Source organism: Engraulis encrasicolus, chromosome 7, assembly GCF_034702125.1.
Source record: "Engraulis encrasicolus isolate BLACKSEA-1 chromosome 7, IST_EnEncr_1.0, whole genome shotgun sequence".
Classification (NCBI taxonomy): Eukaryota; Metazoa; Chordata; class Actinopteri; order Clupeiformes; family Engraulidae; genus Engraulis; species Engraulis encrasicolus.
The window spans coordinates 14,069,226-14,096,012 of NC_085863.1; the positions used below are offsets into that span (position 1 = coordinate 14,069,226).

The 26,787-nt window shown below is 42.0% G+C and overlaps 1 protein-coding gene across 1 annotated transcript; it reads left to right on the top strand.

The window, feature by feature from the left end:
* The first annotated feature begins 7,627 nt into the window (after positions 1–7,627).
* vaspa (vasodilator stimulated phosphoprotein a) lies at positions 7,628–26,787 on the top strand. The gene is made up of 13 exons (XM_063202374.1): positions 7,628–7,732; positions 14,769–14,940; positions 16,640–16,814; positions 17,284–17,335; positions 18,295–18,610; positions 20,709–20,827; positions 21,317–21,365; positions 21,713–21,764; positions 22,112–22,154; positions 22,261–22,296; positions 23,348–23,417; positions 25,122–25,179; positions 25,664–26,787. The coding sequence occupies exons 1-13, from the start codon at positions 7,728–7,730 to the stop codon at positions 25,714–25,716; spliced, it is 1,200 nt and encodes a 399-aa protein (XP_063058444.1). The 5' UTR covers positions 7,628–7,727; the 3' UTR covers positions 25,717–26,787.

Sequence of the window (26,787 nt, forward strand, 5' to 3'; positions counted from 1 at the left end):
GGACGAGACGTGAGCCTGCAGGGGGGGGCAGTGACAACAACAGGAGGCCATGAACTAGTAAGCAAGCGAACGCTTAAAGGCCTTATGTGTAATTGTAGTCATTCATTTTCACAGTCTATGCATTGCATTTCATTACATTGCATTTGGCAGACGCTTTATGACCAAAGCGACTTTCAAAAGAGAACATAATCATTGCCAACATCAATAGCAAATACAAAGTGCACAGGAAATTTTTCTATGCTGCCCATTCATAAAGCTGATCTTGAAAATTGATGGTTGTGTTAAATATTAATGAAGAAGATGATGAACTGTGGCCTAATAAATTCGGGAAATTAACTACAAAATGTATCGCATACTCTAACGTACTAAAACTTGTGTTCAAAACCATTTTTTTTACTTAGGTTACAAAGGTAGGATAAGACATGGTGCGTGTGTGTGTTGTGTGTGTACTCTTTTTAAAAAAACCTTCTTTGCATCTGCACTTGTTGTTCTGTATATGTCCTGTGCACTTTGTATTTGCTAGAGCTGTGGGCTATGATTATGTCCTTTTGAAAGTCGCTTTGGTTATAAAGCGTCTGCCAAATGCAATGTAATGAAATGTAATGTAATAAGAGATCCTGGGAAATGGTTAAAGCTGTAGGTGGCCGTGAAGGTGGTTTGTCTTGATGCCCAGGGTTTAAATAAAGATGTTTGTTGGTGAGGTATTCCACACAAACATTTTTCTTTCAGTGTTCCACTAAAATAAAAAAGGGATTTCCAACTGATTTCTAAGGCTGAGTTGATCATGCTTCTTAACTGATTTTGTGTTGCAAAGCCACATAGAATTCAACAGTAACTTTATTATTAAAAGCGTGTTTTAAAACACAATATTTGAAGGAGAAATACAATAGCAACTTGTCTTATTATGATAATTATGCCACAATAACTGATAGATTACAATAAAAAAATGGACAGTTTTTTTTTTTACCTTTATAGATGGCAGTACTGAGGAGTGGTTGTTGTAAAAGGGGTTTGGAGCGGTGTGGTGGTGTCGGACAGCCAGCGTGTAACTCTTCTGAAGGCTGACCATCATGTCCTGAGTCATCGCTGGAGGCATTTCCTGAATCATCTGTTGGGAAGTGCTGTGAGTCTTCTTGATTTCATCTGAGTGTTGAGCAGTGTTGTGAGTCTTCTTGATTTCATGTGAGTGTTCAGTAGTGCTGTGAGTCTTCTTGATTTCATGAGAGTGTTGTGATGGTTCCGTCGCCTCAGGACTCTCTGGGATGAAGTGTTCCGTCAGAACACTGCAGCTGTCTTCCACATGTTCTGATCAACAAATCAATAAATATGTCATTACTTTAATTGGTGTCAAACTTTTGGGTGGGGAGGGGGCAATTAACTCAATTTTCCCTTTTATGATAAGGACATTGCAACACCTCTATATTTCCCATTTCAGGCTCATTTGAGCATGCATCCTCATTGAATTTCACACTGAGCAAGAGATGAATACCAGAATTTGGCTTGTTAATGTGTACGTGTATGTCTATTAGTGATATTTTCCAATAACAGGTGTTACACACATGTCAAGAAAACATTTGAAAAGATTAATCCAATATATCACATTACCACACACATATGTTATAATCACTTTTCTCTTCGCTTCTCTTCTCTTCACAATTTCTTACAAAATATGTAGCCTTATTCCAATCCAATACTGCAGAGTATGTCAAAAATGAAAGTAAACAAGTTTTAAAAACAGTTTAGTGGAGTATTTACTAATAGAAATAAGATTTGATATTCTATATGATATAAATAATAAAATATGTAACACATTTTGAAATAATTTTGAATAATTTTGAAATATACCTGATTCTCTGGGATCCCTCCATCCAAAATCAATTTCTTGTTTGCGTTTAACCAAGAAGGATCTTGGCATTTTGATTCTCCTCTCAACTTTAAACTCTTTTTCTAAAACGAAAATCTCTGCCGAAGACCTCGATCTCTTCTGCCGCTCGAATCTCAACGTCCCCGTCTCCTCTTCTGCCGCTCGAATCTCAACGTCCCCTGTCTCCTCTTCTGCTCTCCTCAACGTCCCCGTCTCCTCTTCTGCTCCCCTCTTCATCGATGACATAGAGAAAATCACTGTCCTCCTCATTTCCATAACTCTTTCTAGACGCTGCAGCGACTGCCTCACGCACACACCTGTGTGAATATGCATTTGCACAGCTTCCACCGGTTCCCCCGCGCGTTTTGCATGCCAGGTAAGACCACTCTGGACTCCCCATTCAGCTAGGCCCGATGCAAATGCTCGTCTGCCTATAGCCCAGCACAAACCTACCTGTACCAGCCCAAGACAGTAACAGATGCTTGCACAGCTTCTTGTGCAAGTAAAAGCATGTTTATATCTGTTTTGAGTCAATTGTCTGATGGGATTTGGGGGCACAATGGTTCTCAAACAAAGGCCATTCAAATGGGTTTAGTGACTGTTGACTCTGTACAAATGTGGGGATTACTTGCTTTTCCAAAAGCCCTTTTGGGTTGGTCGGTAACTGTTTTGTTCTTGCCGAGCGGCCAGGTAAGCCACTGCTACCAAGTCTACAGCTTACTAATTGAGTTTCAGGAGCACTGCAGCAGCGAAAGCTGGCATTTCAGGAGTCTCCTCCTCGGCTAAACCATGACACAACTATTCAAAGCCACCTCTGTAAACAGACCATGGGGCTAATTTCTTTCAGTGCAGCTGAGAGGCAAATGACTTTGCCGGGACACAGGGCCCACACCACTCGCTATGCAAATGCCTTCAAGGTCACATCAGAGCCCTTTTTATTTGTTTTTAATGGCTTTGTCGACTGTTTGTTCAACTATATCCAAGATTGTTGTTGGGCCATGGTTTGCATCCAAAATGTTTGTAGTGAAAATATTAGATATAATAATTTAGATAAGAACATGGTATTTGTACATCAAAAGATCAAACCGCACTAAGGCATTGAGAGATTAGAGAGGTTATGTATCAAAGAATCAGAATAGCAATCGATAACACTAAGATTGGAAAGAGAAGATTAGTTCAGTTCAGTGAGTGAATATGTGAGTATATTACAGTAATATTATTAGAAACTGATGAGCCTATGTATCTCATTAGCCTTAGTCTCATTGCAGGGCCAGCCCCGGGCTGGCCCGGACAAAAGGGGGCTGACGGTGATCTCATCAAAAGGGGGCTAGGTGCTAAAGATGGCCGCCGGGCCAGGTTGTGGGGCTAAGGGCCGCTTTCCCTGGCCCGTCGAATTCGATGGGCCATCCGGGGCCATCAAGCACCGCCGAGGCTCGGAGGCGGGGTCAACCTCTGTGTAATAATGTGGCTGCATGGGGGACTTATCGCTAAATTCTGGGCAAATTATGGTTAAGCATTAGTTTGGGGTGTTTGGCTTTCTTATGGCATAATTTCATAAGATGCAACCTTGGCACTTCTGTTTGTGTTTTTAAAGTTATTTAGCCAACATAACTTTTTTGTTGTTATCAGGGCATCATGGGCACCACTACACTTAAACTTGGGATGTCATAGCTAAGCTATGAGTCCGATCAGGCAAAAAATGGCCGCGCGGCTAATGAGACCAAGGTGTGTCACCCTCATTAAAGTCCCCCCCCCCCTTTAAACTAAGACACTAAAATCATTATATTTTGTAGATGTGTTTTATAATAATGACTATTGAACACTTTAATTCCCCTTATGATAAAGTAACTAGTATACTTCTACTACTACTAGACAAAGTCGGAGGGAGACTTTCTTTGGACATGCACCATTGTTATGTGATTTGCATAGTAACTTGAGCTATGACCAGCTAAAGGCACAGCGTTTGACTGTTAAATGCTCCCGAGTGTAATGTGAGCCCCTAGCCGTACGACCTTCAGCTTTAATTGTGATTCTGGTTTATATCCCACACAGTATCACCCACATACAGAACAGCAATACCCAGAATATGGGGGTTACTATGTGAGTTACAAATAGGAAGAGCCAACTGTTACTACACTTAGCACCATAGGCGTGCACAGATAGGGGTGAGGTGGTGCTAAAGCACCTGCCCCTTTGCCTCTTTTTTTCCATTGTCACAATGAAAATAAAGCATGTCAGAATGATGCCCGGATATAACATATACTTTCTTATGCCCAGTAAGGCAGCTGAAAATTCCACATGCCCCCCGCACCCCCTCGAGCACCTGTCTGTGCACACCACTGCTTAGCACATACGTTATATTGTTACATTATCAGTATCATCTCATTCTCAAGAATGGAAATCATATTTGTTTTGTTTTATTCCATTCTGGGCAGTAATATTTAATATTAATGTTAATGTTCAATATTTATATACTGTATCTGAAAAGAATTAGAAATGCCTTTTTTGGTATGAACAATGTCTAGATCAGGGGTGGGCAACTTTCATGATAAGGAGGGCCACATTTTTTTCATTGTGAACATTGGAGGGCCAGATGACTGCGGATCTGACTGCAGCTTGCAGATTCAAGGTGCAGTTGGTTGCTCAGTGGCCGCCGAAAAAGTTTGGAAGCAATGAGTGTTCTCTGTCAGCCAACAGTGTAATTTTAACAGATTGACTCAGTAGTGGTTTAAAAAAAGTTTGTTCATTATAATTTATAAGTATGGTTTATCTATGGGCCGCACTTAGTAAGGAGGCGGGCCGCATGTGGCCCCCGGGCCTCCAGTTGCCCATCCCTGGTCTAGATGATGTCTCACTACCAAGACCAACATCAAGGGACAGCTCTCACCTGTAGGCTTTTCCTTTATTTAAAGGATAATTCATGCCAATTTCAACCTGCAGTTGCAACCACACAAATACACCTAGCGCGACGCGATTGAAGCGACAGAGAATCGCTTCTGTGCAGCAAGAGCGATACGAACGATTGAAGCGACTACAGTATGTCCGTAAGCAGAAGGCAAAGCATTCAAACATTCCCATTGGCTGTGGTCACTGACCTCTATACAGTCATTGACTGTCGCAGCTGGTCGCCGAACCGCGTCTTAGAAAGTTGAAAGGATTTCAACTTCAAACTGTCACTCCCGGCGTGCAAATCACCTCTAGTCTCCAGAATCGCTTTTGTTGCGCGACTCAATACAAAGTCAATTACTTCCGTCGCTCTCCTCGCTCTTGTCGTGCTAGATGTATTTGTGCGGTAATGCTCACACTACCCTGGACTTGTCAGTACCTGAGATTTTTTTTTTCAGCCTTTTCCGAGATCCTGGTCATTGTAATGGGGGCAGGTGTTTGTTTACATTTCAAAAAACATTTTTATTTATTCCCAAAAACATGCAAAAGGTTACATCAGCAGACAACTAGTAAACAGCGATACCTTTTGGGAAAATATTTGGATAAGGCCTATGTTAAGATTTTTTAACCATTAGAATAGCTCATATCTCGGAAAGGGCTGAGCCAAAAAATGCAGCATCACCGGGTAGCCTACTGACAAGTCAAGGGTAGCGTGAGCAATACAATAGCATATTGAAATGGCAGGAGAGCTCCTTTAATATGATGTTTTTGCATTACATTACATTATATTACATTACATTGCATTATATTACATTACATTACATTACATTACACTTAGCTGATGTTTTTATCCAAAATGACTTACAGTTATTTGATACAGGATATTTCATCCCCAGAGCAATATGAGGTAAATCGGCCAGGTGAAAGGCACTTCAGCCATGGAAGATATTGGATTCAAACCTGCAACCTTTCTAAGACTAGCAGTCCCTTTCTGCACTCCATATAATTTTTTTGCACCTTAACTAAGCAGGCTGTGTGTGTGTGTGTGTGTGTGCATGTGTGTGTGTGCATGCGTGTGTGTGTGCATGCGTGTGTGTGCATGCGTGTGTGTGTGTGCATGTGTGTGTGTGCGTGCGCGTGACTGTGCGCGTGTGTGTGTGTGTGAGAGAGGGAGGGAGAGAGAGAGAGACTGTGTGTGTGTGTGTGTGTGTGTGTGTGTGTGTGTGTGTGTGTGTGTGTGTGTGTGTGTGTGTGTGTGTGTGTGTGTGTGTGTGTTTGTGTGTGTGACCGACTGTGTGACTGTGTGTGTGTGTGTGTGTGTGTGAGAGGGGGGGGGATTTGGCTATGCCCTTGCATGAGAAGCAATCCAGGTCCCTGGTGTAATGGTACGGCTCCTTTGCCCACTGAGCCATGGCTCCCCTGTTCACCTTTATAATTATGCACATTAGTCTCTTATCTACTGAGTATTCTTCTTTTTTGGAAATAGGCCTAAACATTACAATGATGAGTAAGAGTATGTGTACTGGATGGTACACCATAATTGTATTTGTTTAACCATGTGTTTTTTATTTTTGAATTTGGAAAATAAAAAAACGTTCATTACAAAAAATGATGAGTAAGAGTAAACACACAAAAAGTAGGCTAACTTACAGTAGCCTATGTAAAGTAATCAAAGATGTATACACATTTATGAGGCAAAACTCTTTGATATCAACCAAACATAGAATTGTATGTTTAGTATGCTTTTGAGGGCCCTATTCAAGATTCAAGATTCAAGATTCTTTTAATAGTCCCGAAGGAAATTTGTCTTGGACATACATAGCTGCCACATACACACAACATACACATCACGCCAAAAAACGAAAACAACAATAAACACACACATACATAGAAACACTCAAGTGCATATCCACCACAGCCCACCACCCACATACATGGCATTACAGGATGGTAGTTGTTAATGACCTGCGTTCAGTAGGTTAACAGAAACAGGGACAAAAGAAAACCTACACCTATTCAAAAACCTTTTCTTGTTTTTAACTGGTACTCTGAATCGCCTGCCAGAGGGTAGCAGCTCATATTCTGGGTACAGAACATGTGATGGATCCTCAATTATTTTCCAAGCATGCCTAAGCTTATATTTTGCCTAGGGCCCCAAAATGGTTAGATCCGCTCCTGCCCAGGATCTCGGACTGAGGACTGAGCATCTGAACTTGAACTGAATTTGGATCGGCCAGCCTGATAGGTTGCTTGATGAAAATCTGCATCCATTTTTAACTAAGGCTTACTGACTTATTTAGTGACGGAAGCAAACGGGTTTTAGTACAGTACAAGTACTACTGTACAGTAGGCCTACTTACTACAGTTTACTTTTTCATAATAGACGCAGTGAGTGATCTGCTATCCGGCTCGCTCCAATTGGTTCTCGACACTGCCCTCCAGGGGACGCCGGTGCGCGACACCACCTCACCAACGCAACGCAAAAGGCGCACAGAATGATGCCACGGTGCCAGGATAGATTTTTGGAAAGGGTTGGCGTAGGCTACACATTTAAGGCTGGGCAGGCAATTGTAATTATATATGAATCAATATATATGACAGATGCGTAATATCGTTGCCAACAAATTGTGAAAACAAACAACAGTTTGTTATTTTTATTCTTGTTAACTTGTAAGACGCGGTGGCGATTAGTCTCCTTCTAAAGTGGTGTTCATGTCAAATATCCCACTATTCTCACCATCAATAGCCTAGTTGATACAGATGTCTAGTAGGATACTGTCATGTCAGTGCCGTACGCAGGGGTTGTCTACCTACATAAAAGTTTCCCTGAACAGGAAACAAGTTGCGGAACCTTAACCTCGTTTTCGCTCACACGGTTGCGAGGATTGCATGCCTCAACGCTGTGCCGCCGTTGTGCTTTATCTTCAAAAGTGTAAGGCGAAGAAAAACGTAATATTTGATTTGTGCCTGCGCTATAATGAGGTAAGCAAGAGATAGACATTTGTCTTCTACAGGTTACCTCCCTTATGCTGATTCAAAACTTGAAAAGAAGCTCAAAGAGCGGTCCCTTTTGACTTGATGTTATTTCAGACTGCACATGAATTTGCAGGTTAGCTGTTGAAGGCTTTAAGATTCAGCATCATGCATTGATATACTTGGGCTACTTTGTATTGGGCTACTTGTCCAATAAGACACAAAGCTACAGTGAACCTGAGGTTTTACTCGTCTTTGTTCATGGGCAAGTCACTTGTTCTACTGGCGGTATTCTGCTTTTAACTTCTGACAGCCACACAAACACCTTGCTGTGGTGTTTTCTGTGCTGTGGAAATCCAAGAGAAGCTTCTCGTGGGTTAGGAGTAGTTGGGAGGTTTAGCAGTTATATGACACGAATGGAATAGATAAACCAGAAAACATGAACTTTGTCTTAACAGTAAAAGAAAGATAATATCCCGTTTAAGTGCACTTTGGCTTTAACATTCTTAAGATAAAAATCCTTGTCAACATTATAGCGAATTGTGAGATCTTAATTTAGAATAAATGTAAAAATAAAGATCAGTTTGGCTGCTTAGAATACAATTCATCAGTATAAGTGCAGACATATCCTCCAGTCTGCTTGTATTCAATTGTAGATTAACATTGCAGTTAGACTGTAAACGCAAGAGTCACTGTTGTGCATATCTTGGCTTGTTCCTCTTCAAACTTCCGAAAGGGAACTATTTTTTCTTGCGAAAGGGAACTGTTAACATTGCCTTCTGGTGAAGTCATTATATCCCAGTCACAAAGTTTATTATAATGTAGGCCTAATATTTGCACACACTCATTATGAATGCTCTTTTATTTCAATTGATGGACTTCCCTAGTAATATATTAACCCCAACTTTTTCAAGTGTTTGTGAGGAACTAGGTATGACTGTAAACAGGGAAGCCAACAGGAGGGGACAAAGGGGTCACTTGTCCCGCCGGGCCCAGGGAGAGAGGGGCCCCAGAACTGGACCCTCATTACATTGTATGCATTGGGGTTTGGGGCTCTTTCAAATGTCTTTGTCCTGGGCCCAGCCAAAGCTGTCATCGGCCCTGCCCGTAATAGAGGCTGGGTCTGCAGGCTGAGCTGTATCTTGTCACCAGGCTATGCAGGCAGCCTCTTGGGGACCCCAAGCCCCTTGGTTGTGAATAATCTCACACTTAACTAGTGGTGGCAATTTCATTTCAAATGTTCATTCCTTTGAGTTTTCGCTTGGGGCCCCACTTTGAGCCTTGAGTCGTCTTTGAGTGCAAGCACTGTACACACCATACAGTTGCATAAACCATCTTGTAGTATTGTTGCCCACATCTCCACATTGATCACATTATTGCGCATTGCAGTTAACATACAGTATTGCACACACTTGAGTACAGCAATCTGCCTGATAGCTGATTGTGTGTGCTATATGTTTACTAATGTGTGATAATGTGTATTATGTCTTTGTGTTTTGTATCTGTGTAATTGTGTAAAGTGTCAGGCATCTTAATTTTCCTTGGGATTAATACTCTACTCTATTCTACTCTGCATACTGTTGACTGCTGGAGTGGGACTTGATGGGAGTCTTGAACTGCATGACAGGGAGAGAACCAATAGGTTACAGAGTGTTTTCAAAAAAGTTTGAGAAATACCAAGGCACTCATCTTCTTTGTAATTAAAATGCCTTTATTTTGTTGGGCATAGCATGATTAAAATACTTCGACGCGTTTCGGCATGAAGCCTTCGTCAGGAAGTGTGCAGTTTCTTCTGTGACAAACAGACATAATTAAAAGACATCATGAGTGTTCTCAGGTGTGCAGGGTGGGACCAATTAGCCAATGGCTAACCATTTAGGTTACGGAGTGTCTCTTACTAGATGCACTGTCTCTAGCTCATAGGCCCTAAATTCACTAGATCCTCTTTAACCCCTTAGCGCAGAGCCTGTGTTATAACCTTACTGTCACCGAAATTGTAAAGGCTATGTCTTAATAATATGTTACTTAAGGCTCTCGGTAATGTCATAACAATGTTGTTATGATGTTGAGCATTTTCGGCAAATAGTGAATAGGCCCGCCGGTGACCCCATCTGTAAGGCTTCGATGTATACAGCTAGATCAATGTGAAGATGTGGTGACCTGAAAAATAACTCTTGCATCATGGCGAGGAATAATAATAATAATAATAACAATAATAATAATTATAAGTATAATAATAATAAAACGGGTTTTAAAGACTAAAGAAGATGATGATGCAACTTTTTGAGCCAAATTTCTGGGTGTGACAGAGGTGTTCCTGCACAGTTGGTCCCCCTCGGGGCACGAACCTGCCACCTCGTTAACTAGAATGATTAGGCAATGGGAGTCACAGTACGAGCGTGCTGAGCTAAAGGGCCGGTCCGATAGGATAGCCCAACGCTGCCGTACTGTATTGAGGCTTCAGGAGGGAGGTTTTTACTAACGTTCCACGCCACACTCTGCTAGTTGGCCTCCGTTACATGGGCAAGATGTTTTATGGACTGTGTATCACTATAACACTTGTATCCCTTTTATTGTAACACTGTAACACTTTTTTTATTAACCTGGTTCAGCAGCAGACAACGTTTTAGTCATTCCATCAGAAAATAAGGAACCAATCATATTTACACCAGGTAGTGTAGCGTGCTGTCAGTAAACTCTGATGGACAGCAAAGATTACCGCAGTGGACTGCAACTATGTACTGCATTTGAACTTCTGCATTATGACAGACATGAGCTAGCGCGGTGGACTACTTACTCGTATTGTGAGAGATAGCAGTTTATTGCACAAGGTAGGAGACCAGGTGGTGTGCAATGGTGTGCAATGGTGTGCCAATACCAGCTGATGAGGTGAGACTCAGAAGAAGCAGAGACAGGCAGAGGCACGCTGATGATGGCTTAGGCATAAAGGTGTCTGCAATGGGCAGGGCCGGATTAAGATCACCTGGGGCCTCTAGGCTACAGGTTGATGTGCGCCCAACCCCCTCCAAAATGACATAATTACGAGCTAGGGATAAGGGATATCGTGTCTACCAACTGTACTCAACACGACACTTGAATTTTTCAATATTGCACCCTGTCACAATTCCCTTTTGACCAAGCAGGGCCCCCCTGGCAGGTGGGAGCCCCTAGGCTGCAGCCATACAAGCTGTATCTAGCCTGTGCGTTAATCCAGCTCTGGCAATGGGCATGATGAAGTAATACATAACACTGTTTCCCACTGAAGTTCTGTTAATCAAGGCGGTGGCGGGTTAGTCAGTATCAGAGGCGCATAACTATCATGCTTAGAAAGGCTATGCTGTGCTGCTTCATATGAAATAAGTTTTTTTTGGGGGGGAAGCAGCTTTAGACACATTACATTCACAGCACAAAAACTATCTTTTCAAGGAACCTAGTCAAGTCAAGGTGGTAGGCATTAAGGGTGGCCGGCTTAAAAAGAAAGTGCCGGGGGGAAACCCTGCATAATGAGAATAAGCTTTAGAGTGTGGAATCTTTTTTCATTTGATAGTTTTTCAAAATCAAAATCAAATTCACCTTTCATCCTGGAATTGGAGTGTGCCTATCCCTATCCCTTTCTACGAAATCTATGGAAGACAGCACAACAATCACAGCACAGGGGGTGGATTGAAAATGGGACTGACTAGGTGTGACTCAGACTTGACTTTGACTTTGTTAGCTTAGTGGGTGTGAATGTGGACATAAAACTGCAGCTACGTATCAAATTGTTACTGTAGCTAAGTGATGATGATGACGACATGTTGATTTGTGGAGCAGGCTAGATTGAGAGCTATTGCATACACCTGACAAAGGGGCAGACTTGAAGCTAGCTTTCACTAGCCTATACATCATGCAGGGCTCTAAATTAACTTTTTTCATCACTAGCCAAAATGGCTCGTAGATGTTAATCTTACAAGCCAAACACATACTGTACTCACTAATGGGACAAAGTGGCTATTAAGTTGGTATTTTCTACCAGCCAAACTGAAGTTTCACCTGCATTTGCCCGTTTGGCTGGTGTTAATTCAGAGCCCTGATCATGTGTAGTCAGGGCTCTGAATTAACACCAGCCAAACGGGCAAATGCTGGTGAAACTTCAGTGTTTGGCTTGTAAGATTAACATCTACGAGCCATATTGGCTAGTGATGAAAAAAGTTAATTTAGAGACCTGTGTGTAGTTATCAGTACATCAGTTCTTTAAAAATATATTTTATGCCTTTATTATGACAGAGACAGTGAAGAGTGACAGGAAATCAGCGGGGAGAGAGAGACAGGGAAGGGTCGACAAAGGACCCGGGCCGAAATCGAACCTGGGTCAGCCCTATAGCAGACAGGTGCTCTACCGTCAGCGCCACAGCAGGGCCTTATCAGTACATTTCTAACCAGATCAAAGCAACAATTTCGCACAGGGTCGCTGTCGGCTTTGTCTGGGCCAGAGACAGTCGTCTGAAAGAGCCCCCCACTCAATGCATACAGGTACAATGTAATGGGGACCTGAATCTGGGCTCGGGACAAGGGACCCCTTACTTCCCTCCTGTCTAGCCTGATTATCATCGACGTTCAAATCTGGCTTCCCTGATTTTGTCATCTACCCACCCATTCAAGAAAATGACACTAGAAAGTCAGCTGAAGGTGGAAGATCAGAACGGAACAGGTTGATTTTATAGTGCAGTATACTGTAGATAGAGAACTACTGCAGAGATCTGAAAAAGCGAAGCATGAAGCAATACACCACCACCACTACTTCCTGTTGCAGAAAAACACATCTGGCGCTCTGTTAAGTCACTGAGACTCACCGGCTCCCACACTATACACCGAAAACATCAACAGAGTTTGGTGAAGCCGCATTACCTTCATTTCGTTTCACAACGAAAGCGAGCTGAACTGAGCCCAAATTTCAGTGAATGTCTCTGTCTCTCTCAGTCCTTATTTGGCTCGGGCGGCCTGAACTGTGAGAAACTGTAGAGACTGAAACCGATGGCGGTCTGCGTGTCATTACCGTGTCACAGGAAGTATCACAGCATAGAGAATCAGGGTCTACACTACACGGGAGAGGAAAGAGGAAACCACCAGTGGAGCGTGCACATCCTGTGTCAGGCCCAGACACCTAGACATACTGCCTGCCTGACTGACTGAATTGTCTGCCTCGGTGGTGCTCAAACTGTGGTACGCGTACCACTGGTGGTACTGGAGACATCTCTGGTGGTACTTGGAATGCCATTATGAACCTCTCCTGTACTGACTGGCAAAAGTGAATATGGAAGGCCTTCACTGCGATATTCTAATGTTGGTTGTCAAGGTGGTACTGGGAGAGCTCAATATTTTCTCAGGGGGTACTTCACACAAAAAGTTTGAGAACCACTCGTCTGCCTGATAGAGAGTGTGTCTACAAGTCATTCAGTCACCATATCGCGCTGTCTATTAATAATAATGTGTTAGAATAACAGACTGTTTCCGGTAAAGACCATACAGAGTGTGCTTACTGAAACATCAAAATAACACCAAAATAACACAGCGCAACGCTGAGATAAGGCCTACTATAGCCTTCACATTGCATGGTTGCTTGAACTTGAGCTGTGTGTATGAGTGAGAGAGAGAGAGAGAGTGAGAGAGAGAGAGAGAGAGAGAGAGAGAGAGAGAGAGTCTGACTGTGTGGTGATTGGAAGACGCACAATAGAGGAATTTCCCCAATGTATAGCCTGAGCCCTAATAGTAGGCCGTCTATTTTAGTAACCTGTTCTAAAACAATGTATAGTAAATAGAAGTCCTTCTCTTTTATTGACCGGTGTCACAGTCACTGTCTTTGAGCCTATGGCTGTGCTTTTCCCTCCTTTTTGTATTAAAAGCCTCCTTCAATTTGAAGCCTGGTGCACATGATTTGTTGATGGTACCCCCCGCTATTACAGTATTTGAGGAAATACTGGGTAATTGCATTCGTATACCAAAAACTCCAAAAATGTCATTGTGATGGAGTGATCATCACTAGAGTTGTGACTGCGCTTTGACTGCCATGCCAGCTTTCCTCTTTGCTCTCACAGTCAAAGGAGCCCTTTGGTACGCCAAAATGCCCACATTCAAGTCCTGGCAGGGCAACTCTAATACCCTTAAGGAAGAAAAATCCACACTCACAAACTGCGTCTCATTATTTATTTATATTACCACCATGTCCAAAAAGCAAACGCGTTTCGGCTATCAAGCCTTCATCAGTGCGTGGTACCAAAGGCCCAAAGACTTTCGTTTTTCCAAGAAGTTGAGCGCGTCCTTTGCCAAGACTTGAACTCTAATACCCTTCTTTACAGTCATTTAACAACAAGGCACTAAGGTAAAAAAAAGAAGTGTTTCTGCCATACCCTGACTGAACGTGTTTACTCTGCAGTAGCACTTCTTTTAAAAAAAAATAAAAAAGGACTTTATTTGATGTGGTGGACAGGAAGCGAATTGGGAGAGAGACGGGGAGGGGTCTGCAAAGGACCCAGGCCCGGAATCAAACCCGGGTCAGCTGCATGGCAGGCAAGTGCCCTACCGGTTGGCCACGGCAGGGCCCTGCAGTAGCAGTTCATGTTGACCTACTGCAGGGCTATTCAAATGGCGGCCCTGGGGCCAGATGCGCCCTTGGACAGCAAGGTTCTGGCCCCCCACAAGACCCTTCAAATACAGAATCGTTTTTTTGGAATTTAGAGATAAAAGTTTAGGCTCCGTTATCATGCTGAAACGGGACACGGGACGTTAAAATGCAGGAAATTACATCTAAGAAATGCAAAATGTTCTGGGGAGGACCCCCAGACCCTCCACTACAATTCATATTTTTTTCATTGACAGTCGACAACCATAATACATAGGCCTACGTATAGTTCGGCCCCTTCACTGGGAGGAATTTGAAAAAAATGGCCCTCGTTTAAATATATTGAATACCCCTGACCTACTGTATATCTCTTCTGTCTGTCTGTCTGTCTGTCTGTCTGTCTGACTGACTGTCTGACTCTCTCTCTCTCTCTGTGTGATGCCACAGTGAATCCAGCGTCTGCCAGGGGCGGGCCACCGTCATGGTGTATGACGACGCCGGCAAGCGCTGGGCCCCGGCCGGCACCGGCCCCCAGAGTGTCAGCCGGGTGCAGATATACCACAACGCCTCCAACAACTCCTACAGGGTGGTGGGACGCAAGATGCAGGCTGACCAACAGGTGCGCTTGTAGGAACAACGGTAACGCTTTAGATAGAATAAGGTTCTTCTAATAAGCGTTTATAGTCACTAGTAAGCAGGTAGTAATACCCATACAAGTGGCCAATAACATGCTTATTAACTTTGTTAACATCGTATAAGCTGCTTATTATGTGTTTATAGTGGTTTATTTTTCTAGTCCTATTATTTACATCGGTACACATATCCATCTTGATATGCTGACTAATACTAGATATGGAGGCGTCGCGAAAAAAACTAAATTTTCAAGATGGCTGCCATGTGTACCGATTTTCATGCTTTTACTCAAATAAAGTTACTCATCAGATGTTAACAACGTTAATAAGCATGTTAACAAAGTTAATAAGCATGTTATTTTGCACTTGTAAGGGTATTACTACCTGCTTACTGGTGACTATAAACGCTTATTAGAAGAACCTTATTCTAAAGCGTTACCGGAACGGCCTTACTTATTATTATTATTATTATTATTATTGTTATTATTATACTTTTTTCCCTTTTTGACACATGCATTGTTTTTGTCTTTCTAAATAGTTTAGGGTGGTGACAATGTGAGCATGAGATTGTGAAAGAAGGGCCAGTAGCTTGATGTCATGCCACATCGGCCTTCACCTGTCTGTAATCAGGCCTTCAGATAATTAGGCTCTTCTCTCCATTCTACTCATGGACTCTGATGAAGATGGTACATCCATCGAAAAACATTAGTCCCCATGTTGTGCACTTGGGGCATTTTCACACCTAGTCCCCTTTACGTGAACCAAACGCAGTTCTCCTTAAGTGGACTAAAAAAAGGACTCAGTTCTGTTTTTGTTCAAATTTTGAGTGTATTACAAAATGAACACCCAGTCCTCTAGAGCTCTACCTAAGTGATTACACCTAGTCACAAGCGTAACTTGTCAAGACTCATTAGCGAACCGCACTGAGACCACGTCAATAAAGATCGTAGTACGGTTCACTTTCAAGGGGACTGGGTACACTTTGGAGCATTCACATATGCACAGAAAATGCTGAGTCACAGGTAAAAGGCTGAAATGGACCAGGTTTGAAAACACCCATAAAAATAGAAAAGAACTGCATCTGTGCTGTTCCGCTGTCTTCTCTCAAATTCTCTCAAGGCCGACACAAGTTTCTTTTCAAGAAGATAAAGCTGTTTGATCTGATGAAGACTGTTGAGGTCGAAACGTAATCCTGCCATGAAATAATAAAATACAACAAAAAGCTATTTTACAAATTCTAATCACCACTCAGACTGTGTTTGCAGAGAGAGTAGAGAGAGAGAGGTTCCATTGGCCCATTGTTTCCTGGTTCTATTATGGCCCCCCTTAGGCAGACCTAGGCAGACCTAAGGACTGTTATATTCATTGTAGGAGCATTATGACACGGCCCTTTAGGCAGACCGGAACCTGGTCGCGTTAGGTGCCCATAGAAACCTATTATGTTGGCATATCTCTATATAAAGAATCTCTGGTGTTTGTAGAGAATCTGAAGAAAACTGTTGAGGTCGAAACGTTATCCTGCCATGAAATAATAAAATACAACAAAAAGGATTCTAAGTGTGCGGACTTATATTCATATTCAGAGGCTCAATAATAATAATAATAATAATAATAATAATAGTACTAATAGTAATAATACTAATAATAATTGAAAATGTTTTGGACACTTCCTTGTGATCTTCTCAGGTGGTGATTAACGTGCCCCTGTCGAAAGGCCAGAAGTATAACCAGGCGACCCCCAATTTCCACCAGTGGCGAGACGCACGCCAAGTGTGGGGCCTGAACTTCAGCACTAAAGAGGATGCTGCCCTTTTCGCCGAGGGCATGACACAGGCCTTAGATGTCATAAATGGAAACGCGGGTGAGTATTATTATTCTTATCCTTTTTGACTCGGGTTGTTCTAAATGTCTTTCCTGTTTTCCTTCTACTCTTTTATTCTGTTCTTTTTATCTGCTTCCCCTGACAGTTAAGTGAAGATTATGCATGTAGGTATTTCAAATGTGTGCTGTGTGTATGAGACGATGCATATATGTGAGATGTGGATTTTTGTATCACAGTATGTTGCTGTCATCTCTACTACTCTGCTATTTAAGATGGTCCATCTATACGTACACTTAACCAAGTCGTTTTACACCAGTGCTGTCATCTCTACCACTCTGCTATTTAAGATGGTCCATCTATACGTACACACACTTAACCAAGTCGTTTTACACCAGAGTACACCACTTTTACACCAGTAGCTTGTCAGTGTTTGCCTCTAATTGTATTTAAATGCACGTACTGTATATTCATCGTGCGTTCTGAAGTGCATTGTTGTTTTCATTTGAAGCACCACCACCTCCACCTGGGCCAACACAACAGGAGCAGGAGGGACAGAGGAGGTGCGGAGTACTAAGCATTCTTTATTGTCTCACAAAAAATGTGCTAGACAAGATGTACGATGTTAACCTTTCATGAATAGCCTCCTAGCTTCTAGTTAAGAAAATGGTAATGACCAATAAGTATCTATTACTCGAGACCTTTGGTGATGATTTTTGAGCCAACAATGAGTCGAATCGGTGGTGATCCCATCCAAATGGCTACATGCTACAGTGACTTCACTAGTAAATTGAAAGAAAAATATCTGCACACTTAAATCCCCTTTGTGTTCACAAAGAACACAAATTGGATTTAAGTGTGCAGACATTTTTATTTCAATTTTACACAGTTTTTGTTTATGTTTGGCACCTTTTAATCGAGAGTGCGGTGTGATCCGGTTAAACACAGACTTCACTAGTAAATAAAATACATGTCAGTACTTGCCTGATTATCATAGACTTGCAATTGCGATTCGCCGAAGGTGTTGCGTCACTAGGAGGGCGCAGCCTGGCTATGTCAGTACATGGTTAGGAATGTAATCATCATGAATTTCATGATGATAAATGCAATACTAATGTGTCCCTCTTTGTGACATGTGGGACAATCATGGACTGGTGGTGGAATGCCATTGTGTACACTGTGCTGTGATGTGATCCCACATTATTACAATTACTAATAAGTATGATAATTGACGAAAACTAATAAAATGGATGGGATGGGTGGATGGGAGGAGGATTTTTTAAATTTGTTTTTTAATAAAACTGAATGATAAAGTAGGAGCAGGTTCGCACACTTAACAAGACACAAGTCTTGTTTAGTGTGCGAACCTGCTCCTACCTTATATCTTACTTCTTTTGGTTCCACGCACCTAGTTCATTTTCGTAACATCTAGAGCACAACAATACCCTTACCTCCCAATAAAACTGAACTGAAATCAAACATTCTATTATAAGCATGTTGTTGACTCTCTCTCCTCCACCAGACTGGAGAGGCAGCGTGAGGAGCAGCAGCAGAGAGAGAAGCAGGCCGCTGCTGCACCACCTGCCGCACCTCCTGCTGCACCTGCTGCGCCTCCTACCCCTCCATCAGGAGCTCCTGGTCCTCCTCCACCCCCCGGGCCTCCACCTCCCCCGGCCCCGGCACCACCACCTCCCCCTGGGCCCCCGCCACCACCCTCGGGAGGAGGGCCCCCAGCCCCACCTCCTCCACCCTCTGGAGGTGGTGGTGGTGGTGGTGGTGGACTTGGTGGTGGACTAGCTGATGCCCTGGCTGGTGCCAAGCTACGCAAAACAAACAGGGTGCGTGTGTGTTTTGTTGTATATGTATTTTAACCCGTTAAGACATGGCGTTATAAATTTGCTATTACCAGAATGGCAATGATCAAGTCGTGGTGCATTACTGAAGGCCCTGTGTTATGTCATAGTAGTGTAGTACTAAGGTACTTAACTTTTAAATGACTATTACAGCGTGTGGCACTGGAGGTACAGCGTGCATTAAGGGGCAACAGTACTTTTTGGGCCTTTTATGCATTAAGTTGACAGCGACGGTGAAGAGATGACAGGAAACGGTTCGGAAAGAGAGTTGGGCTTTCACATTTGGGCTTGCATGTCCACCCACGGGGACCCCAGTTTGAGTCTGGCCGGGGTCATTTCCCAATCCTCCCCTGTCTCTCTGTCCCATCTCTGTCTCTCTGTCTCTGTCACCATCTTAGACTGTCCTGTCAAATAAAAGCATTAAAACGCCCCTAAAAAGGGGGGCGCTGTGGCGCAGCGCGCTAAGCCCCCCACATTTGGGCTTGCATGCCCACGGGGACCCCGGTTCGAGTCCGGCCAGGGTCATTTTCCAATCCTCCCCTGTCTCTCTGTCCCATTCGCTTCCTGTCACCATCTTCGACTGTCTTGTCAAAATAAAGGTATAAAAGCCCCTAAAATATATATATATATAAAGCCCCTAAAAAAAAGGAAAGACAGATGGGGGAGGACTTGGAAATTACCACGAGCAGGTTTAGAACTCTTAATGTGCCTTATCTGTTTAAGCCACGGCCACGGCCTGGGGTGTGTTCAGTTTGAGAGTGAAGATGTGTGTTATAGGGGATTAGTTATTAACTCCCCCAAGGAGGTTATGTGTTCGGTCACGTTGGTTTGTCTGTTTGTCTATCTGTATGTCTGTCTGTTTGTTTGTTTGTCTGTCTGTCAGCAGGATAACTCAAAAAGTTTTATGGACTGATTTGGATGAAACTTCCTGGAGTTGTTGGAAATAACCAAAGGAACAAGCAATTACATTTTGGTGGTGATCAGGATCACGTTCCGGAACGAGTATTTTTAAAAAGATTCTTCATCATTGCTAGACTAGAAATCTAGCCGCCTCTGGTGACCACAAATTGAATTGGACAGGGCGAATTTTGACATTCCAGTTTCTAACTCCACAAAAAGAAGGCATAACTGATGTAACATAGTCAAATGATTAATCAAACAGTTTCCTTGGTGGGGGTCTGCACTCTCTGAGTGCATTTCTAGTTTAGATTATAAAAAAACAAAAAACCTCTTCATCAGCCTGACGTGACCGGGAGTATCACAAGGGAACCAAAACTTCTTTTGGTTTCTGAGCGCGTTTAATCAAGATTGTAGCCCTTCATGAACATGCTTACAGAGCTTTGTGAGGCTTGGGCTCTTATTGACCTTAACCCCTTAAGACACGGCATTATAAATTAGCTGTTACCAGAATGGCAATTACCAAGTTGTAATGTATTACTAAAGGCCCCGTGCACTGTCATAGTGGTGTAGTACTATAGTAGTTACCTTTCAATGTCTATTACAGCGTGCCTCAGGAGGTACGGCGTGCATTAAGGGGCTACTGGATTATGTCCATTTAAGAGATACTATGCAATTTTTTCATAGTCATTAAATGGCTTGGAACTCAAGGTTTTTCTTGACTGACTCGCACTTGCAGTTTTGCCTATTTGCTCCACGTGCTTGTTGCTCTGGAAGTTGTGGTCTCTAGGGGCGTCTAGATTTCTAGGCTAGAGCAGAACCAGACCCATTCCCATTTTTGCTGAAAATAGATGCACTGCTGTATTTTTTTGGTCTATGTGGTCAGTCCATGTCCGTTCAGATTTTGATCAATCATGACACCCCAGATATTTGTAGGATGGAACTTGAGTAATGTCTTGAGTTGTGGATTTTTTCCTGTAAGTAGTTGGAGATTGGGTGGTCCTATATATATAGCAGGGTTTTTATTTTTATTTTATTTCAAACGGTGTTAAAGGTTCAGGCTTAAGATTTTCTTCTACTGTCAGACCTGGAGCTAATTTCTGCCCACGTCAAATTTCTTGTACATGTACTGTATGTGTACCTGGCCAGTAAAATTGATTCTGGTAAATGTGGGGTTTTTTGACAGGATGACAGTGCACCCAAAGAGCCCCCCTCGAGTGGAGGAGGTGGTGGAGGAGGAGGTGGAGGAGGAGGAGGAGGAGGAGGAGGACTGATGGGAGAGATGAGTGCAATGCTGGCTCGGCGGTAAGTTGAACCAGAGATTCTTTAAGTATATAGAGATATGCCAATGTAATAGGCTGCTATGGGCACCTAACATGACCAGGTTCCGGTCTGCCTAAAGGGGCGTGTCATAATACTCCTAGCATTGAATAGAACAGTCCTTAGGTCTGCCTAGGTCTGCCTAAAGGGGGATTCCCCCCCTCTCCCCCTTGCAATAGTAGAACCCGGAAACAATGGGCCAATGGAACCTCTCTCTCTCTACTCTCTCTGGTTGAATTAGTTCCTCAAAGCCTGTGTTGACATAAATGCCTACCACCTTTATAACTTCTGCTTGAATCGCAATGCCGTAGAAGAAGTAAACGAGAGAAGAGAGAAAAGCATAATGTGTGTTGAATGTCTCTATACTTTTATTGACACATCTCCTTTGGGAGATGCTGATATACTGATTAATTCCAACAAATGTCACCTGCCGTTTTTTCCTGTGTGTTCCTCTCTTCCTGTTGTGTTTTGAAGGAGAAAAGTTGCTGATAACCCTGCGCCCCCAAAAGAGGAATCTCACAATGTAAGCTGCAGAGCATTTATAGCCTTTTAATAATTTACAGCCTTTGACATTTATAACCTGTATCCTTGTTGTATGCCTACGGTAGGCCTAAGCCTACCTGTACATAGCATACAACCAGAATCTAACATAGAGTGGGTGGGCTTTATAGTTTTAAAACTCAGTAGGGATTCAAGAGTTCCAGTGTTTTTTTTATTGGTTATGATTTATTTGTTTTATTGGTTATGATAAATAATATCTGTAATGTATGGTACCTGATTATTTGGTTAGCTTCTAGTTAGTAAACATTCATGAAAAAAGATCAAAAGGCAACACCATAATAAAGTTATCTTCTATTTGTGCTGCCAAAGGGGGGTGAGAGCCCTAAGGAGTCACCTGCTCCCAAATTTCCTGCACAAACCGGTGAGTTCAGCGAGCAGCACCCATGTGTTTCTTCACACACATTTGCATCTGCAACATTTGCATGCATGGGCACTCGGTGTTACTTTAAATAACTTTAATTCATCAGACTGGTCAACAGGAAGTGAGGTATGATGGATGGAAAGGGAGATTTTCCCATATTGCCATATTGCCATATTGCGTGCGTTTTACCAAAAACTTTCCACAACCTGTGCAAACTCTATCTTCTTTTCCTATTGTGTTTTTATCATTCCAAGCATTTTGTACTATGATTTTTGTTTAACAAAAACAAACAACATTTGTGCAGTTTAGCAGTAACTGATAATAATAATTTCAACTTCCAATTTTAGAAGTCAAGAAGTCTTGGGGTGACAAATCCTCCACTTTGCCCAGGTAAGACCACCAGGCAGCCATGTTAGCGACACTACATTCATGCGATGCTGTCTAGGAGGAGTGTGGCTTTGGTAAACTTGGTAAACTCGTTTTATTTCTCCCACAGGAGTATGTCTAACGCCCAGGCCAGCTCTGCATCCAGGTAATGTTCATCAGACTCCACATGTGCAGTCTTCACTGTGCAGTGGTGTAGTCTACGTAGAACGTGGGTATACGGAGTATACCCACTTCTAAATTTCATGGATTTCAGTAGACCCACTTAAAATTGATTGATCCATTGCTTTGAATAGCACAAATATATACAGTATACCCACTTCAAAAAATGCTCAAATATACAGTATACCCACCATAAAAAAGTAGACTACACCACTGTCACTGTGGAATAAACAGGCTCTCATGATTCTGATTACCTTAGCATTGTTTAAATTAAGTTAAATTATTAAATGAAATTATTACATTACACTTACAGTATGTGATGTTTTTATCCAAAGCAACTTACGATTATTTAGGTACAGGGTATTGGTTACATGCCCTGGAGCCATGTGAGGTTATGGGGGCCTTTCTCAAGGGCACTTCTGAACAGCAAACTCCTAACCTCCTAATCATTAGACTGTATTTCAGGGCTATTCAAATGGCGGCCTTGGGGCCAGATGCGGCCCTTAGACAGCAAGGCTCTGGCCCCCCACAAGTCCCTTGAAATATGGAATTGTTTTTCAGAATTTAGAGATAAAAAGTATGGGTTCCGTATCGAGTTGAAACGGCACACGGAACATTAAAATGCAGGAAATTACATCTAGGGATGCAAAACTTTCTGGGAGAGGACCCCCAGACCCCCCACCTCAATGAAGTGTCCCGTATTTTGTTTCATTGACAGTCGGCAACCACAATACATATGGAAAATTCGCCCCCTTTAGTGTGAGGAATTTGCAAAACTGGCCCTCATTGACATTTAATTGAATACCCCTGCTGTATTTGAAGCATATGAGAGTTTGTTTAGATGAACAGAAGTAGCTTGTTTCTGACAAAAATGTATCGTTTGTTGTACTATATTTCCGAACAACAGGTGTTGTACATGCAGTATGTTGCTATGTCATCACACATGGTTGTGCGGTATGTGTCGTGCATGGATCTGCACTTGTCTGACCACAGTCATCTTTGTGTTTTGATGCATGGCTGTGCCTCCACCAACACAGGCTCAAACCTGCAAACAGCACTAAAGAAGCAAGCGCATGCAGCGAGGCATCATTGGAGAAGTTTAAAGAGGTGAGTCACTTGCATATACTGTGTGCAACTTTATATTTGGAGACGATGTTGTGGCTTTAACCCATTGACGCCTAAGGCACCTGCAAAAAAGGGTGCTGAATACCTGAGCCCTTTTTAAGAAAAGCTGCCCTCAGCCTATTAAAAACCTAGATATCTCAGCTTCTGAAGCACATAAAAATATGCACTAAGTTGCATTGAAACTTCAAGACCCTCGTCTGTCATTAGAATGTGTTCATTCATCTCAAACAAACAGAGACTTTTAATAAATTTGTCTCAAATCTTTTGATTCTGAATGTTGCATCAGGCATCAATGGGTTAATTACATGATGGTATACATACAGTACATGCACACTTTATCATTTATAAAATTAAACATTTAATTTATATATAATTAAATATAATTAATTATAAAATTAAACATTTAATTTATCCTATAACTACAATGTCATACTTTCGTATTCATCTTTGGTCTCCATTTCTAACATGATGATGATCTACATTTGTGATCAAATAATCTTTACTCTTTGACAATTGTACAGTTACAGTTTGTTTCTGGAGTGAACAAACCTTTACATTTGATGACTCAAAACACCTGCTACACTAAACCTGATTGATTGTTTCCCATGCCATTTATGCAACATACTTGCATTACAGTGCACTGTGGTTGAAACCAGTCAAATGGGCCACATCCGGTCTGCCACATTCAATGCTGTGCTCTGTGGCAATCTCTTTGATGCTCGCGCAAACATTTTACTTCACTACCCTAGCAGGGCTTGACACTGGCACCTGCCAACCGGCCAAATGCTGGTAAAACTTGGCTGTGGCTAGTAATACTTTTAGTGTCACTAGCCAATTTGGCTGCCAGCTTACTCCTAGGTATGACATGCGCATCTTTGCCTATATTCTGTTGTTTGCCTGTTGTGTATCAATTGTTTTTATTTCAGTTCAAGAAAAAGCTCAGGAACTCAGTTTCTATTTGCTTGATATTCTTCCATGTAGAAAGCTATGCAATCATCCTGCTTTAGCACCTCATCTTTTGTGGTTCGACGTACACTATCATGACAAAGACAAAAAAATATATATAAAATCTGTGGCTAGATGAATACCGGAATGGCTAGTGACTTGGTAAAACCACTAGCCACAGTGGCTGGTGGGTGAAAAGTTAATGTCAAGCCCTGCTACCCTAGCCTCGAAAGGCTGCTTACCCTGTAGCTAAAAGGGCAGCAGGTTTCAAAAGCTCTTTTTGCGATCTGTGCAGGTAACATATATATTGTATAAGCAGCTAATTAGGTGGCTGTAGCTGTTCAAAGATCAGCCATTCAGAATAGCTCTTGTGGGGTTTCCTCATAAGAGCTCACAGCATATTTCGTTAGTGCTGCAGAAGTCAACAGAAGCGACACAGACGACCGTGCAAGACTGCCTTTATAGTTAACCTCAAATGCTCTCTTTTGGTCTGTGAACATTTTTGGACATCCTTATCGACTCACTGGCTTGACAGACAAACCTGAGTCTAACCTACATAGGTGTTGTTGATCGAAACCGAAGCAGAGCCCAACAATTATGAGTTTAAATTCTGACTGACAAAACACAGGTGAAACTCAACATTACAAATTCACATTCTATTTGCTTACCTATGTCTCATTCTTGCCAGAGGAAATGAGGTTTTAAAACTCTTTTAGCTCACTCAGGTTTCTCTGTGTTTAGGAAATCCTTGGAGAAATCCGCAAAGAACTACAGAATATGAAGGATGAAATCACTCAAGGTGAGGCTTTTTACTACTATACTGTACATAGATTGACAGATGCACAGGATCCAAGATCCGGTTTCAGATCCGGCAGGATAATAGGGTTTTTCACAGGACCCAGATCCGGCAGGATCTTAAGCAGTGGATCCGGTATCCGGCAGGATCCTAAAAATCAGCATCCGGTGCATTTCTAACAGATTGACAGGGCACTGAATGGCTCTATGATACAATTCAGGCCAAATGGTTAGTGTAAGACTGCAGCTATACTGCAGCTGATGAGACTATTTATGAGATGTTTTGTAGTTGGAATGAAATGAATGCAATTAAATGACTTATTAAATTAAATTCCCTGACATTCGTGCTTTAAAGTAGTAGATGATACAGTCACAATGTCTCTGTGAGTTTAAGACACAAGATGTATAAATGAATTTCGTCTTGTGGCCTGTAGATTACTCAAACGTCCTTGATGGGATAATCCCAATGTTTTTGCGTTTTGTTGCAGCCATCATTCAAGAGCTCCAGAAGGATACTCCTCCTCCCCCAGATACACCTTGATACTGAGCCTGCTTTCTTGATGAAAACCTTCAATCACAAACAGCTGCAGACATGTTCAAAATGATAATAAGCACATAAAAAAAACAAAAAAAATAAAAACATTTAAAACATTTTTTTTAATAACAGCCCAGATAGACTTACATTACTGAAGATGAAGGGTGACGAGTGTAATTTACCTTTTTACTGTAGTCTAAGTAACCATCGGCTGTGTCCCTTGAAACGCGTTTCACGTTTTCACAGTTACTAATATTCAAAAGTGCATTACATTAGTCCAGTAAGAGAAGTTCTGAGGCACTCAAGGTTGTGATTTTTTTAATACTTTTTATTTGGCTGCAATTGTAGCCAAAAAAATCGCAACCTTGAGTACCTCAGAACTTCTCCTTCTAGACTAAACTTCTGGACTACACTGATGAGCACCAAGGAAAAAGGTGAAGACCCAGAAGCACTCCAATTATCTGTTTGTGTTTGGTGCATTACATTAGGCCTACATTTTTCCCATCCAGTAACACCGTAGTTGTTACAACACAAAAGTTGTTCATTTGGTGATTGTCCAAAAACAGAGTAGCGGTCCTTATTGCTAAGTGGTTCTATTTAAACAGAACAGTTTGTAAGTTTGTATTGTTACTGTACAAGATTTCCTGCTCATTTCAAACTGTCTCGCTGATATTTATTGGCTGATCAAAAAAAGTTGGTCAACAATGTCGTGCTATTTTATTATTTTATTTTATTTCATCTGCTGCGACGCAGTTTGAAGAATTATGTATTAAAATCACTCAGGCCTCGTTGCTGATGTGTAATGGCTGTTTTGTACTTCAGAAAGCCTTTATATTTTACTCTTAGCTTTTTTATTTTCAGAATTAATAGTGTTTAATATATATATTTTTTAGTAAAAACTGATGTGATGCTCACATTGACGGTTTAGAAACTGCATCAGTCAATTAGCCTGATAAACCAGCCTAAATGTGAGACTGGATGTGTAATTTATTACAATTAATTGTAATAATTTTCAAACTTTTTTGGCTATCAGTCAGTTGCTTATTCATGCCATGGAAGTCCAATTAAAAGATTTCC

Coding starts and splice junctions, on each gene's coding strand:
- vaspa (XM_063202374.1), top strand. Junction 20,828..21,316: donor AGTGCAATGCTGGCTCGGCG/GTAAGTTGAACC, acceptor TGTGTTTTGAAG/GAGAAAAGTTGCTGATAACC. Junction 21,765..22,111: donor CAAATTTCCTGCACAAACCG/GTGAGTTCAGCG, acceptor TTCCAATTTTAG/AAGTCAAGAAGTCTTGGGGT.